The sequence below is a fragment of the Myzus persicae genome, unplaced genomic scaffold, assembly GCF_001856785.1.
Source record: "Myzus persicae strain clone G006 unplaced genomic scaffold, MPER_G0061.0, whole genome shotgun sequence".
Classification (NCBI taxonomy): domain Eukaryota; kingdom Metazoa; phylum Arthropoda; class Insecta; order Hemiptera; family Aphididae; genus Myzus; species Myzus persicae.
In genome coordinates, this window is record NW_019103354.1 from 44576 (window position 1) to 62887 (window position 18312).

Consider the following 18312-nt stretch of genomic DNA (forward strand, 5'->3'; position numbering starts at 1 on the left):
TTTTTTTTTTTTTTGCGAGATGTGGCACGACAAAAAATGTTTTAAATATATATATATATATATATAAACATATATGATGATGATGATGCGTCCAAATTACGCGAAAAGAGTTTGTGAGCTATGTACCGAAATAAAAGGGGTCGAAGCATTTTCAAAACGTCCGAGGAAATGTTATCGTGTCGGGAGTGAACGACTATATATAAGCTAGCAGGGTTGATGAGGCGGAACAGCACTGTTTGGTGGTTTTTATATCCGGTACGCATTTATTTCTTTTCTTCGTAAAACGTATAAAATAATGTCGGTCGTAATACATATATATATAAATATATGAGGGGTGGAAAAACTTGGACGGGAGGTCGGACCAACGAGACTTGTCTTGTTAAAGCTTTCGGGAGATTTCTTTTTCGAATACTACCGGAAATATAGAATCGAGGCCCTTTTATACTGAACACAGTACACAGCTAAGGGGTCAGAGTATATTATAATTTTTATACTATGATCGACTTCTATGTAACGCTCGAGTTTACAAGTTATACGCATTATATACATTATACATGTGTGCAGAAACTACGAAAGGTCTTTTTTTTCATTCTTATTTACAATTTATTCCGCACACCATCGAGTAACTTGGTAAATTCGAAATCCGTTCGTTGGCCAATGTAAAAAAAAACACGCATACGATACGACGCGTATACTATAATATATATTATACATAATACGACCTAACTATGCATATTATATATGCAAAAGCGCGCCACATGAAGTCTCGCGATGACATTCGTCTATATATATACATAATAGCTATGAGGTCCCTATATATGTCATGGCGAGACCCTTTTCTCTGCTGTGATTTAACGTCAATGATTCGGGATTAAAACAGATATAATGTACAGTGCTATAGTATAATAACGGACGCGCGAGTGGTCGGTTTATAGTTTGTTTGACCGTAACTGTTTCCCGGTGGTTGCACGCTGCACATTCACGTATACATACGCACACGGGGACGGAGACCGCCGAGTGCAGCTATGCGGGGGCAAATAAAAACAAAAGTGTCGTATAAAGGCAATTTGCTGCTAATAAAATTAAAACGATCGTGCGCGCCGTGGTGAGAGGAGACGACAATCATCAAAAAAAGGGTCTAGATGACTTGCAGTAAAAATAAAATTTCCATTAAACGGGAATAAAACGGTAACCGGCTCGGCGCGCGAGAGAGGGTGCACGAAAATCAAGCATGTCGTAACAAGTTTATCGCGCCATAAAACCCCTCGAAATTGCCAGTCAAAAGTTGTGTGCCACCGTCTCGGAATAGCCGTAAAACCCTACGGCAAATGGGGGGTATAAGGCAGGGGGGAGAGAGAAAATGCGCGCGCGCGAGAGAGAGGAAAAGAAACCTGGGCTGGAAAATTCGCGTAATTGGACCTGAGGTGCATCGCGGAAAACATTACAATTTGCCGCCACCGCCGCGCGTTTACGACCCCCCGCGAATAGTCGTTCTGCTTTACGACGACGACGGTCCTTCTATATATATATATATATATATGTATGTATATACATATACACGGCCTCACTGCCACCTGATTCAAACGATTTACCGCGTATCTTGTGAACAACAACGACGACGACGACTATACGACTATATCGCGACGGGGGAAAACAAAAAAAAAAAATCCGAAACAAAAACTTTTGCGGAATAACAATTACGACGTTTTTGCGCGGCGCCGCAAACAACATTATTACAATAATATATACACGACGATAATAATATTATAATAAATGGTTATGAGATATATATATATAGGTACAACCATCGTAATAATATCTAAGTACACATATTATATCACATAATTTTATTGTTTCGAGACTTACCGGCACGGTTAGACTGATCGATCATAGGTTGCACTATTCTCCGTCGAGCGTTTATAAACCTGCAAAAACAAACAAACAATCGTATTAGAAACGTAATTAATGTAAATAGTACAAATAATATAATATTAGATAATATATTGATTGGGATTAAAACATCACAGCTCCGAGCTACGTTTATCGGTAGTTTTCAAAGCACAAAAAATTACGTTTTATTGATATCAATACGGTTTCAATCGTTAGTAGATATTATATACGTATATTATATTATATAGTTTAGGAAAATCTTTTGTAGACTCCCAATATCGATTACCGCCATTCGAAAACACGTCGCGGCGAAGGCGTAATTCAATACACAAATAATATTGTGTAGTTCGGTCGATAACTCGACGTCGCTTGTCTCGAGTTACGCTCGTATCCATAATACATTAATACACTATTGCGCTGCATTATTGCGCATATAATTCTGAACCGATGAATTGGTTTTTGTTTAATACTTAGGCGCTGGTTATTAAATTTAGAAAGCGCGAGCCTGCATGTGTTGGCGACGCATACCTACGCTACGCAGCCGCCTCCGCGGAAGAAAACCCGAAAATAAGGGTCGAAATAATATGCGTTTAAATGTATTTTTGCCGATTAGAGACGTTGTAAATAGCATTTATGGACGGGAGATGGGTGGGGGTGTGCACCAGTAGGAGAAGTCGTTACAAACACCCGGTGCACATAACTCGATAGTTCTGACCTAACAACCCCGACCTGACATATGACCCGACCCCCATCAACGCGCCCGTAACAGCTGTTCGCTTGACGCCTAATTTTCCGGCCCTTTTTATATCTTTAATATTTCGATTCGCATATGAAACATATATATATGTATATAGTAGACTGTATTCGAGGGCCCCACTGAGCGCAGCCAACACAACCTGCAGAGTAACTTTGGGCGACCGGCACTTCCTCACGTTTATAGTCAAGACTGAGTCTTATTAATATAATATATTGAAACAATTGGCGAGGGCGACCGGAGAAATGAAGTCCTGCGACGCGATCGCTCGTCGTTATTCAGCGCGCGAGCTTAAGCAGGGAAACGCACATAAATCTCCGGGACGCGAATTCTATACCGGTGTTCAGTGTTTATATATATATAGACGAGAGAGAAATCCGATCGTCCTCTTATCGTGTTAATTCGTCGGACAAGTCGATGTCTTTTTAATCCTCGCCCACGACAACTACGTCGCTGCAGGAGCACCAGCTATTCGCTCTCCTGTCTCATAATATATATAGCCTCGCATTAAGGGTGTTGAAAAAAAAACTTTGTCATTAGCAGGGCAAAAGTATTCGTCCAACTCCATTATCACGCGTTTTGCATTAATTGCAAAATCAATAGTCTCCTCTCCCTCTTATTTGGTTCTCTTATCAGATTAAAAAAAAAAAATAATAATAATAATCTCGGAAGTGCAAGCGTATTCCTAGCAAAAAGCGCAACTCATATACTCTCATTTTGAACTGAAACTGAACGTCATTGCGGTTTTTTATGCTTATAAAAATATATACAATTACCTAAATTGTCAGCTCTACTGTACGAATAATGTTGCCTACTTGATTATCAATCATTTGAATACTCATAAATTTTGTTTTACGTTAGAGTAATATACGAATTGTATAATAATATAAAGCTACATAAAATAATATTAGTAAACAAATAAATCGAATTGTACTATAACACTTCTCTCAAAAGTATATTTTCCCGCAGAGACGCTAAATTAATTCTACGCTATTTTACACCATATATATGGTAGTTTTTTTTTGTTTTGAATAAGTAAGTTATTTAAAGCGTGTCTCGGGCGATTACTGTACCTACAATTATTAATGATCATTGTCATTGAGAATTCGACATAAGCGCTAACCTAATCGCTGTTTTTAAATTACAATATTTACATTTTAATTACATTAGTTGGGTTACACGAACGAACTGATGAATTAATTTTCACCATTTATATATGTGTGTACAATAATAATAAAAATGTATATTTATTATTTTACGTGGATAAATAATTTTAAACAACTCGAGTAAAAGTGGTTGTCGATGGTTAAAAACACAATTCGCGATGTAATTATAGTGTTTATAAAAAAAAAAAAACAACAATAATTATATAGTAAATAGTGAAATAATAGCAATAGTAAACTGTATTAATAATAATGATAATAATATACTACTGCCTTATAGATATTAAACACACACATATTTTTTTTAACACCACGCTGCAGGTCTCATAACATATATTTTAGAGAAACATATTTTTTACGCGTCGATACATACTTAAAGGTAAATAATAAATAACGTGAATAGACAATATGGGAATAGTTTTTATGCCCATTTTCTCACGTAATCAATAGTTCATTTGAAAGAGTGAGTGTATGGGTGTGTGTGTGTGTGTGTGTGTGTGTGTGTGTGTGTGTGTATAATACAAGAAGGAAAAATTGATTTCGTGCCACACGCGATTTCTGTAATATGGTTAACTCGACGTTGTATATACAGGTATTATATTGTAATATACTAACGACAACAGCGGGTCATGTATTTGATTAATGATTCTCACAGTAACTATACGTATATACAAATAAACACGTACGGGTAGGAATATTATTTTTGATACGATCATAATTTTCGTCCTATAGTCTCGCGCACATCATTTATTTTATTCGTGCGTATAGACATATACGTATAATATACAATTATTTAAGGTCTCGAGTAAAATATCGCAGTACCTCCTCATTAGTGCACATGTATATTTTGTAAATTATATATATATATATATATGTATAGATTCCGCCGCAGGTACGCGCATTTTAATTGGTTGTCGTATTCACGAAATTATAACGTAATAATTTAAAAACCAACGCAGGTACTTGATTTTTTTTTTTTTTCGTGCAGTTTAGTTCGAACGTCTGGTCCTGTATATTATATACACCAGTGTACCATACACACCACACATACAGCTAATGAAAACGCGAAATTGAATACTCGACAACGCGCGTGCATAAATATGTGTATAGTGTATACACAGACACTATATACACTGCAGGTACTTGTATATTATACATGATAATGTTGTGTGTATGGGTATAATTATGCACGCGTTGATAACTGGCACGACCGCGTTGTATACGGCGTACCTATACCTATGTATTTGACTAATGTCGTATTATTACAGATGGGCGGTTGTCGGAAATCGACAATGTGTGAAATAATATAATATTAAACATATTATAATGTGTACCTTTCACACGGCCAGCGTACACATTATAATATACATAATGTCTAAGGGAGAACGTTCGTCGCACGCATATGCTGGCGCTCGCACGCACACTGCACACGACCGCGGGCGCGTCTCGAACGCATTGTCGGTTATATATACGAGATTAGCGTTTAGGCCTCGGTATATCTTAGACAGAAATTGGAAAATAAATCCAGCCATAAACAAGAGGGTAATCTCCGGGTCTCAACTCGACTCCGACCGGCCAGATATGGAAAACGACATCCCTCTCCACCCCACTAACCGTCGTCCCCCGTCCGAAACGACCATATACCGCCCTCCGACCACCCCACACTGCGCCGGCCCTCGTTTATCCGGGTGGACAAATTTTACGGCCATTCAAACAACCAAGAATGGTCTTTTTCGGTGGACGGGGTGGGTAGCGCGGCACGGCGCGGTGAATCGGTCCCCGCTCCCGCGGTGAGCCTTTTATGCGAACCCATCACACACAAAAGCTTGACCGCCGTCCGCCGCCGCCGCCGCCGCCACCTCCGGCGGCCCTTTTTCCACCGTTCCGTTGTTATTGTAGAGAAAGATTCTATCTCGGCCGCAATGTGTCCAGGAATGTTCCCATATCTCCTCCGACCTCATATATATATACACGAGTATACCTCGTGTCCCGGTTTTACTCGGTTGCGTCGTTGTATATACAAGTGTGTGCGTGTGTGAGTGCGTGTGCGGAGGGCGAAATAGCTCATTCTTTACTCCCCCGGAACAATATCACCGCGCCGTTCGACGAGAATGAAAAATGTGGTTAATATCGTTCGGGCTGCAGCTGCAGCGCAGTGCAGCAGCAGTAGTATAAGGTGGTTTTCCGCGATTTATAATCTCCGCGCGGATTGAGCCCGGTTTCTTATGATATCACGCCGCGGGGGTATAGCGCACACACGCCGATATTGGATTATTTTTATTAGAAATTCCGAAATCGTGTCAAGTCATATTATTATTATTATTATTATTATTATGTCGACATCGCTCAGGTATATATAAACGCTCTTAAATATTATATTGTGTACGCCGCGACGGCCTCGCGAGTATACAATAATAATGCATATTATTCACCACCCCGCGGCACTGCACAAAAGCCACTGAACAATATACCATATATACATGTATATGGAATATACCGACAACGGCCGAATCGTTTTGATTCGCTTATCGTTTGAATATATAAATATAAATATCGTTGTAATATAAGTGTGTGTGTGTGTGTGTGTGTGTGTGGTGCAATTTTACTTGTTACACGCATATATATAATAACATAAAGTCACACACGATAATAACCTTTTATGTTATAATTATTCTAATATTGTGGCCACTACTGAATGCCCTTGAGGGACTTATCCCAAAGTCCCGTGTTCGCGGGGAGCACGCATGTGTTTCAAGTGGCTGGTGCGCGCGTATTATACAAGGGTGACGGCGGACGGCGGTGGCGGTGCCGAACAAGAGGGGGATCTTGAAAAAAGTTAATTTACGACAATTACATCTGGACACCCTCTTGAGTTTTCCGAAAGCAATTTCGCGCAGAACGAAATTAGGGACCGCGGCCGCGTGATCTGGTGCGCCGGCAAGGGGAGAACGAATACAAGCATCGCAACCCTTGCTGTGTATGTGCAGCGCCGCGCGGTGCACGCCGGCATTCGTCGGCTAGTAACACACGGTTTTGTGATCATTAGCAAAGATCATTGTTGTGTTTCGAGCGCACAAACATCGCGCCGTGCGTGTGTGTGTGTGTGTGTGTGTGTGTGTGTGTAATACGCGCGGCGTGCGTGTGTGCATGCGTGCGACGCAAAGGGAATACGCACGGGACCCGATAACCCTTTCTGTACACGTATATACGCGCGCCCGGGAAACATTCACGGTCGGCCGACCCTAATCCCGCCGCCGTCGCTCGTACTCGTTCACCGTGACAGAACACGACTTTCCGTTAATCACTGTCATTTATTTATACGCACACACATGCGCGCGCGCGCTAGAGCTCACACACGCTCACGTGTATTTGTATATTGTGTATATATTATTATACATACGCGCGCTCCAGCGATAATCGATTAAGTGTAATCCGTTAGTGAAAGAATAATAATAAAGTAATGTCGAAAATATAATGTACTCCAACAACAACACGTTATTGTAAGCGATGAGCGTATATTTTCCGTTTTGAGTCGAATTATTGCTGCAGTCGGGAGGACGGTGCGCGTGCGTGCAGCAGGCGCGTATAGGTCGAATTCTACCCGCGGCGGAAATGGCGAACCGTCGCGCAATTTAGATAATATTATTATATACGAAAGCCGGGCGCGTCCGGTAAATCGTCGGTCCCGCGTGCAATATTAAGAATTATGAAGGATATTTTTTTGATCGGAAACCGCGCGTTCACGGGCGCACGAGCTTTATATATATAATAATAATATAACGCGTCTCTCTCCTAATCAGGTGATATACACGCCGGGACACGTAGCCGCCGCAACGTGCCGGGAAAAATAGTAACGGTTTATACGCGGCGCTGCAGGGGGAAAAGGGCGAGCCAAATCCCGATTTTTGACCCTTGGCGTGCCCGCCCGCGCGGTAGCTATATGTACGGAGCAGCGTCCGCGCTGCAAACAAACCAATCTAAATTCGAGACCGTAACAGATAAATATTCCCGCCGGGAACGAAATAGGAAAAAACCAGGCGACCATATATATACCACGTGCGAGAGTGCGTGTATACCTATATATGTGCACCGTTTCCCCCCAATCCGGTGGAGGACTGGCCATCTATTTTCCGGGTGAGAAAAGTTATTTGCCGACGCCAAAGCCGAAACTGCACGTGGTGGTATAGGTATACAAGCGCGCGCGACTCGCATAGAAACTATGGTCATTAAACGCTGCAGTGGCGGAAACATTTTACTTCCGTGGTCGTATAATATGAACACACTGCTGCAGCAGATCCGGACGCTGGAAGACTCCGATATTGAAGGTTATGAAGTTGAGGTGGAGAATGAAAAGGAGGCATTCGAGGCGAACGAAAATTCCTATTTGCGGTTTCCAATTCGTATAATAATATATATTATATTATTATGTATGTGTGTGTGTTATGATGCCTCTCGTCGGGTTATATACACGATTCATATTATTATATGTGGCCGTTACGTACCGGTATGCATAAACCAATGTGTAAACATAAAATATGTGTACACATGCATATGGGTGTGTCGAGCGATGTCGCGCCAAGATAGTTAAATTTATGGTCGAAATTAATCAAAAGAAATAAATTCAATCGGTTTCGAAGACGAAAAGTTGTAAGCAAGTAGGTACGATATGCACGAGTCGTTGCATTTTCGAACCGTGTATCCGTGCAGTATAATATCTTGTGTACAAAGAGGTACATAAAATATAATGTATATATATATATATATATATTACTCTCTAGCACGCTGTATAAGTTTTTACGCGGTATAACAAAGTTTGAACAAGTAAACACACACAACTGCAGACACATGTAGGTGAATGTATAATATTTGAATATAAAATATATGTACTGTACAGTGTCGGTTGATTGTGCGGAAACTTAAGTATTGAAATACTACGTGGTTTTTAAATTCAATGGAGTTAATTGAATAGGCGATAGAAAATTACCCCTTTTTTGTTCAACCCTTTACAGACGCTTCGTTTTATGTTAACAAATCTTTTTTCTTGCGTTCGAGCAGTGATTGTTTTTGTGGCGTTCAACGACGAATGGTGATATTATTATTATTATTATTATCATGGCAACCAAGGGGCGAATAATAATTAACGCGTGTCTTTTTAATTAAAAAACATTATTAATAAAACAATTGCGTTCGTAAAACGCGTATTCGATTTAGCGATACACAAAGCCTGGCGCGTTTCTTGTAATGCGTATATGCGTACGACGCAGCGGAGGGTCACGATAAATATTTATTATGGAAAAATAAAAAATACCAACAATAATATTGTACAGGTACCTATATATATATATATATATAATATATTAAATCGATAGTTTGTAAAACCGGTATATCTATATATATGTATATACATATGTATTACATAAGTACGTAAGATTGCTGGTTTATTTTAAAAAAAGGAAACGAGTTTGAGAATTTTAAATCGAATATAAATAATATATTATACAAGTAAGATACTAGGTATAGAGCATAAAAATAAATGGTAGTTATGACGTCGCGGTGGTTGAAAAAAAGGTTTATTATTATTATTATTTTTATGGGACGCTCTCTCCGAGTGGTGGTGATAATGGCGTATAACACGAGTGGTGGTGTCTGCTCGCCGCCACCGACGCCGTTACCGTTGCCGCAGACGGATGACAAGAGGTGACAATGTATGCTAATGGAAACAGTCCATTATGGATTATGGGCCATGTGGTCGATGGCGACGACGACGACGACGATGACTACGACTATACGATGATGACGAGACTACACGGCGGGGGGGTTGCAGGAGAGGACCGGAGAGAGATAGAAAGAGAAAGAGAGAGAGAAAACGAGGACGGAGCGATAATATAGTATAGTGCACGCCGTTTCGTATAGCGATGATGACGCCAGCCCACGACAGCGGATTCTGCATCGGACTGAGCGACGGGGGTGGTGACGCGGTGTTCCACACTAATATTGATGAAATTAGCCCCGAGTTGCATCATTTCGCGTGAGTGTGTGTGCCCCTCCCACCATGCTCTTATAGTGTTGTTGTCATGCCGGTCCATTGTGCGCAGCTAATGCAATTATTAGGTTTTGCAGCGCGACGGCGTGCCGGATGAGAGTGCATCGATCGATTATTATTATAATTCGTAGAGCCGAGTGGAAGTATATTGTGCAACGATCGGGCGCACGCACGCATATATTATAATAATGATATAATTGTCGCGATATCCGCCCGAAGTTTTCACACGATTCACGTACGGGAATAACGGGTATACGGGCACTGCAGCTGAGGTGCCGCGGACGTCCCGTGGTCGCGTAGATCGTAGAAGATGTCGAAAACGTAAAGTACTAAAAATGGTCCGCCACGAACGTATAATGTCGATTGGGTTTCTAGAAGTCCGATCGATGACAGCGGGAAAAAAGGTGAGAAAAGCATTCATCTCAATCCAAACTCAGTTCTTTTACCGACCTATCGTATGTGCGATCGACATAATATTATAATATAATAAAATTACATCGTATAATAAATACTATAAGAGATAATAATAATAATAATATACTCTCGCGTATCCGTCCATAACGCGACGTCGCCGAGTGAACCGGTTTACACGTCGGGCTGGTTGCCCGAGCCCATTTGTGTGTGTGTCTCTCTCTTTCTCTCTCTCTCTATATATATATATACATAATATATACGTATAAATATATATATATATAAAATACATATGTATATACAATAATGTGTACTATAATATAATGGCACGTCGACGTCGACGTCGCGGTCGTCGTCGTCGTCGTCGCCGCATTTGTCCTTGGGGCCACGGAGTGAATATTTCAGACGATTAAACGATAACGATCGTTCATGTCCCATTGCCGGCGCGACCCGCTGTGTCCGCAATAACGTAATACACTCGCCCGTGCGTCTCCCTTATAATAATATTATAGTTGGCACGCACAAAAGCGGTTTTGCATTGTTTAAGAGGATTTGCGCGCGCGCACACACACACACACACACACACACACACACGAGCGCACAAACTTACATATTATATTATTAAACGCGCGCGGCCGTGTGTGTGTGTGTATAGATGCAGTCGCATAAAACGACCGCAAAACGAGATTCGTCTGTGCGTCTGCGTGTACGTGTACTGCGCTCGTGAATTTATTCGTAGCCGGACATTCTTCGAGTCGAATCTCACCTACCATAATAATAATAATAATATAATAATGTATAGGTAGGTAATATAATATGATTTCCAATTCCCGAGTGACGTATGTGTTTGACGATTCTGAACGGAGCGAGGAATTTATTATGGTCTGAACGCGACGCCGTAGCTTATATTATTTATTGTTTTATGTCCTAATCTTTTTTTTTTTTTGGTATACGAGGAATGATCCGATCATCATTCGCGCTTAACGTGTTTCCGGTAGCGGGTCGGATGATCACGTCATGAATTTCGTACTTTACGAGGAGGGTCGGTGTTTGGGTTTTTCGCGATATCATTAGATAATAGAGTTGCTGAAAAACCACCGCAACTCATCGCTCACACAATCGTTTTTGAGATAATATAATTTAAAAACTACCAATGCTTGGACAGTGTAATAGCGATTTAAATGCGAGCATGCTTGTGCGTTGTATGGGTATTTTTCAAACTATTATATTTCTGCGCTTTAATAAAATCAAAACGATATAAACGTCTAATTTTGATCGAATCGAAATCTCGACATTTCACCGTTTTATTGTGTCGCAGGCCGCAGCTGTGATTCTATTTCGTGTACATAGTTGTGGTTAAGCTTTTATATTATAATATACATAATGTCATAATATACATCATGAATATTATTAAAATGATTATAATATTATGATGTATTTCGTCGTCGTATAATCTATGTATAGTCATGTCACAGCGATATCACCGCGACGCCCGTGAGTATTAATTCCGCGTCAATTAAGCGCGCATAGTAATATAGCGTGTGCGCTATATTATACAGTACATGCCGTCCGACGCAATATAGTGCATTAGGCGATTTGAATTTGAAAAGTACTCGAATTTCAACAAACTCGTTTCTGCCGCGAGGATAAGGAGAAAAGGGATACCTCCCACACCTCCCCACGACCCGCGTGCGTGTATATTAAATTATCTCGCTTACGGTTTTATATCAAAATCAAATTACTCGCGCATCTTGCATAATGAACCGAAGGGGCTTAGCGCGTTAATGTGAGAGCGCCGTGCATGTATGTGTGTGTTTGGAGGTCTGCAGCGCTTGTGTGAGTGTATAATACATCTATAATAATATACACATCTATGTATAATATCCATCCTGGCAACCGAGTGTAACCAATTACCCGAGTTACACAATGCTACAATCCCAATGGAATTCTTGTTATGTACACATATATTATCTGTGTGTGTATATATTATATTATATACAACGGTAAAATAAAAGACCCACCCCGTGTATTCTTCGATACTAATTTCATTTAAAAGTATATATATATATATTAGAATGGCACAAACATTCATTAGGTAGTTATTGTATACCTTAACCCAAAAAAGTTAGTGATTATAAAGCTATAAGTAAATCATATTATGTACATTGTTCACTGAACCACGGGTATATACAAAGATATCTATAGTTTTATTTTATCCATTATTCATGTAAAAAACATATTTTTGATAGCATAATGTCGAGGTATATTTCCGAAATTTAATTTAAAACATAGTACTATAAAAATCGGAGGTATTAAAATATTATAGAATAGAAAAAAAAATTGTTTTATTATTATTTTTTTTTTAATTTAGTTATTATTGACATGTAGAGAATATAGAGTAGGATTTATTTTTCCCTACGCCGTAAAAAAAAAAAAATAAATAAAACGACGAAAAAGAGGAACGGGCCGCTGGAGCGTGAAAATAACGCCCGAGATCCATAAATAACAAGGGGTTGATGCTGCTGCAGGTTCCCAAAGGACGACGTGATGAAAAACTGTGTGATAGGACTTCCAAAGACGAAGAGGCATGCACACACACACACAAACACACACAAGTATAGCGAAGAGCGTTCTCATGCGTGCGTGTGCGTAAAGCCTATAAATAAAGGGAATCTCTGTGAGCTTTTCCGCAGCACATATTTACTAGTATCCACGAAAAGAGCATTCACGCGACAGCTCGAAAGTATAATGTAATATGCAAGTAAAAATATTTTACACATCTCTCATATTGAAACTATACGGTTTAGATACGGATAAAAGTGTGCCAGTCCGGGAATGAGGTGGAAAACGTGAAAGAAATGAAAGACGTCGATTTTTTGCTTTTCAATTAACAGAAAACGAGTTGAGCGATACGGAATATGTCGACGTTTAGTCGCACGCACAAGTAGGTTATCGTCGTCAAATTCGTATATAATTGTCGGACATTCGTATGATACAAGATAGCTATACCTATAGTCCATCATAACGCGTTATGATTATAGTAATATAGTACTCACAGATATAGAGATAAACGGACGATGTACTTGTCCTATACGGAGTAATATGCGTTTACGCCGCGGCCGGCGGCGTCTGATTGAGACGAACAATCCCCTCGTAGACGTTTTTATGCGAGTATCACGCAAGTGTGACAAACGGATATAAATAGTTTACATCAATTGACACGATTATGATCATCGTTCTGTAGTTGCATTTATAAGTACATCACATATTATAGAGTCCTACACACATAAAATGTTTGTGATAACGCGTATATTTTTATATTTTTATTCTGTTTGTTTAATTTTTAAAATAACAGTTCGCTTCTTCGTCTTGTATACTCGGCGCCGTTAACTGTACTCGTCTATTCTCAAGAACAACAAAAACAAACACTGCGAGACAAAAAATATAAATATATATTATATCTAGGAGTTTGTGAAATGTGTATCGGTCATGTTAGGGGAAAGCGTATATAATATATATGTATAGATAAAATAAATACAGGGCAAAAATATTTCAGAACTCTGGCCGTATTTAATCCAGACCATTAAGTTTGTAAAGATACAGTCACAGAGCGGAAAGGACGGCGGCCTCCCTTGTGTCCGATCACTGCTGCCGTTGTTATCACTAACTCACAACGACCGACCGGAATACACGGGACAAAAGGGGAACTTCGTACATCCCTTTCGTTCATACAAAAACTGCACTATACCGAAGAGACTAATGATCCGGCACGGCTTTTCTCTCATTATTTTTGGCCGCTTCCGCAACACGCTTTAAAATCACATTCGGAATTATAAAATACGCAATTTCGATATATCATTATATACGTCACCGACGGTTACTATAATATAACAGCATGCTACACGCATGAGTTCCATGGTACTAAAATATATTTTATTTGTTGTTTCTACCGAGTATTTCTTATTTTCTTCTTCGCCTTAATAGAAATATGAAATTAGAATAGCGGTAGACGCTCTAAGAGAGACGGTGGGAAATTGTATACAGCGGAGCACTTCCGTTTATTCACAGTTTCTGATGAAAGCCGGTCGGCAACGGTGGATGTTCGTTGCGGGGACATGAAGGGGGATGAAGGTTGGGCGAAGAACGAGAGAAAACTGCAGCATCTGTAGTTTTGTAACATTTGCGCTATGTCGGACTGATAAGAGAAATTACACTGTCAGACCAGAATGATATATACCCTTACATTTCCATACTCGGCATACTTTCTCCCTTCTCTTCCCTTTTCCCGTCTATGTTGCTCGATTCCCTCTCTGTTTCTCCCCTCCTCTTCTATACATTTCCTCATTTTCCACACCGTATGCACAAACAGCCAATTCTCGTACAATTCTATCATCCCCAGGATTCTATTGTAAGTTCAATACTGCTACTTTTATTTTGTCACCGTGCGAGTTTGATTAATTCCACAATTTTTGTTTTTAGACACAAGCATATACAACCACATTATACCTTAGCTGTGTTCTATTAAAATAATATCGAGCATTAATTTAAAAAAAATATATATTATTTTACTAACGAAATTTTTTAGTATTTTTTTTTTTTTAGAAATATTTACCTAATACATAACAGCATTGTCGTTAGTTAAATTTAAATTTTAATAATTATTTTAGACATCACACTGTCGTGATGTCAAAATATTAAATTTAAGTACATTGTAGCTGACGACGAGTTAAATATGCCCTATTATTAATTGTAACATTAGGTATAATAAGTGCTAAAAAAATTATAATTTACAACAATATTGTATAAATCAAATGTAATACCTCGTTATGGACAAAAATACGGTGTAATAGGGCCGACCATTAAAAATACCGTATAAACATAATACGATATATATACCCGAAATATATTATGTGCGTGTGGAATTTTATAAAAATAATAATATAGTAGGATAATACATTCCAATAAGCCCGTGAAGGTAATAATAAAATCCCAGCGCAAAAAATCGGAATTCTTATTTATTGCGACGACGATGAGTTGGGGAAAAAGGCAATAAGGAGGATATAGACAGATCCCCGTTGAATACAGGGTTGTAACCAGAGAAAAGGGAGACAAGACGGATCATCTTGGCCGACACAGAGAAAAGAGAAGTAAGAAATTGCGTGGAGGAGGGAAGAGGAGTATGATAGGGTGAAGTAGTGTAGTGTTGGCTGGTGGTGGACCCGGGGGGTAGTTCATTAAAAAGGTGTTTGGAAGACTATTAGGGCTCCTATATTACTCCACCGGGAGTCGTTGTGTGCAATGCTTCTACTATGTCCTAAATATATATATACACCTCATGACTAGCGAAATGTTACCACTACCATTGTGGAGTTTCTGTCAAGACAAACTTTCTCATATAATACTAAGAACAGTAAATCCCTCTAAAATAACCTTTCCTTTACTATCAATTACATACGAATTACAACTTACGACCTTAGAACAACAAAAAAAAAAATAAACTATATTTTGAAACCTTTATTAATTATGATGTTATTTCAACAACCACCGTAGTGTTTAAAAGTGATATTTTCAAAAAAATCATCACAATTTAACAGTAATATGATTCACAGTATGGAGCAGCCATTCATTGCAGCTGTCAATTTTTTTTTATTATTCTAATAAAACACAATTTCAAACCCCTTTATTGTTTAGAGTTTAAATTTTACTATCAGTTCCAATACATGTAACTACTCGAGACGGATTCGCTTTATTTTATAAAATAGTCATAGTTTTAATAAAAATACAATTTCCTCGAACATGACCTAAAGGGTCGATGTTACCATCCCTTCTAAAATAACATAGCCCCTGTTACGGGTCTAAGTAGCCTCTTATATCCGATTCGAAATTGTTTCCCTTTTGCTCCCTGTTTCATGCCAAATCTCCGGGTTTTCTTGACGGTATTATTTGTTTGCAACAAATCCTACAAATAATGATTTATTTCTAACGTTTGTAATAGCTAGCCCTCCGACGAACGTATTAGGGGTTATCGGGACAAAAGTTCTATTGACATTACCAAACGCATAATTGGCAATGCATTTACGTATATATTAATATATATAAAATTATAGTATAGTAAATTAACATTAAACTGTATATTTTAAATAATTTATCAAAATCTAGTGTTAAATAATATATATGATATTAGTGTATTACAGATCGTAATAATCAGCTAAGTTTGATCTTACCATCTATTAAATTGTTAATTGTTTTTGGATGTTCTTTAATTTGAAAAAGTACAAAATACTAAACGTATTATACAAGTGCACATGATATATATATGCATAGTGTTAATTATGCTAATGGGAAACCTATAAAAGCGGAAACATTAATTGGTGACATCCGTCGGGAAAGCGAAATTCAATTGCATTTCCTTACATCGGCCGACGGAAGGAATACACTTGCGATTATGTCTTGGAAATGCGGTCATTTTCTCTTAAAGGGATGGGGTGGGAAGCTAATGCTGCAGTTGCCGTCGCCGGGTAATTACCGTTAAAAACAATTAGCCAATGAGAGGTCCTTCTAAACGAGTTTTATGTATATCTCGTACACGCGCAACAGATTCCCTCTATACAGGACGCAATACTAAACAATTGTCGGTTATTTTGCCCCAGGGAAACAACCGCCACACTCCCTTCAACTTTTCAGTTTAGACGTTTCCGTATTTTTATCTCAAACAAAATAGCAAACTTAAAATATTAAAAAGAAAAAAACGTTGAAATTGAAAAAAAACTTTGACAAGAAAACGCGTAGGTGTGCAGTTATATATTAGGTATCCCACCCTGATGGAAAAAAAAATGTTATTTTACAATTATATTGCACGCGAGATTACACTACACCCACCTCTTTAATGATCAATTAAAAATAATATAAATAAATGTATTATTTTTATTCAATGTTTAAGATTATTTGAAAAATGTTAATGCTGCAATAGACGATATTTTTTTTTCTTCGTGTAACATTCGTGTAAATAACTTTTTGACAATGTTCCAAAATCGCCGATGCATATTTAATTGGAATTTTCGTAGTATATGCATATTATAGTCACGCTCGTTTTTTTTATATGCTGATTTCGCATACATGTTACATTATAATGCAAAAAAAGAGAGAACAAAAGAAAGAGGAAGCATCCATAAAGAAACGAATTTGTCCTCCGTCATAACTCTACTGTGTATGAATATTTTCCGGGTCATTCAACATTTTCTCCATTCTAGCGCGTATATTCTCACTGGCTGCCGATTTACCGAAGGAGACACCCTCCCATATGAATACTTGAAAAAAAAGGAGCTGCATCAACCCCCAGGATTCATTTTTCGTTTATTTCAAACAAGTAACGGCGCGCGTCGCAATAGCAAATTCTCGTTACGCTTCTTCCGTCGTCTTATCACATAAGTTCTCATCTTTCTCAGGTGATTTTCAACCTCATTTCACTTCGCGCCCCATCCCCTACGGCACGTAATTCCCATTCCGCCTATTACTTTTAAACTTTTATTATCAAATGTTCGTCGTCTCCTTTTCCTGATATAAACTTTCTCACGTTTTAAATTTACCGGTTGTTCTTCCACGGCAGCCCCTACGCAATTGTCGTCACAAACTTTCTACCTCACTTCACCTGTTGAGTACACACAGTTATTCTTATTTCGTTATTTTCATTTTTCTCAACTTTAGATTTCTTCTACATATAGCACACTCCCTTCCTCGGAGTGTATTCGAGATAACTCTGTTTTTATTTCGTTTCTTATTAATATTTAATGAGAATTCGTTTTATTCCTATTATTTTTATTTATTACTCACGCGCGCATAAATATATATATATATATCTTCAACTTTTTCTTCCTTTTTTTTCGTAAGTCGTCTTTTCGTTCTCTTATATTATAATAATATCTGTTTTCATCTACCCTCTCCGGCAGAAAGGAAGGAGGGCATTGAATGAGAAAAACTTTTTCGCTTGCTTTTGCCAAGCGTCGCGCGGAATTGCGTTTTGTAATTTATGACTTAATGTGTTGCCTTCAAAA

At 38.6% G+C, this 18312-nt stretch overlaps 1 protein-coding gene across 2 annotated transcripts in view; it reads right to left on the minus strand.

Annotated features, from left to right (window-relative positions):
- Positions 1-1822: 1822 nt before the first annotated feature.
- The window catches only part of LOC111034366 (homeobox protein homothorax-like), a 92880-nt gene continuing 76390 nt past the window's right edge, over positions 1823-18312 (minus strand). For both annotated transcript variants that reach the window (XM_022315549.1, XM_022315548.1), the window contains exon 12: positions 1823-1925. In XM_022315549.1, coding sequence (XP_022171241.1) covers positions 1838-1925 — 88 coding nt within the window. In that variant the 3' untranslated portion in view covers positions 1823-1837. The remainder of the gene's footprint in view (positions 1926-18312) is intronic.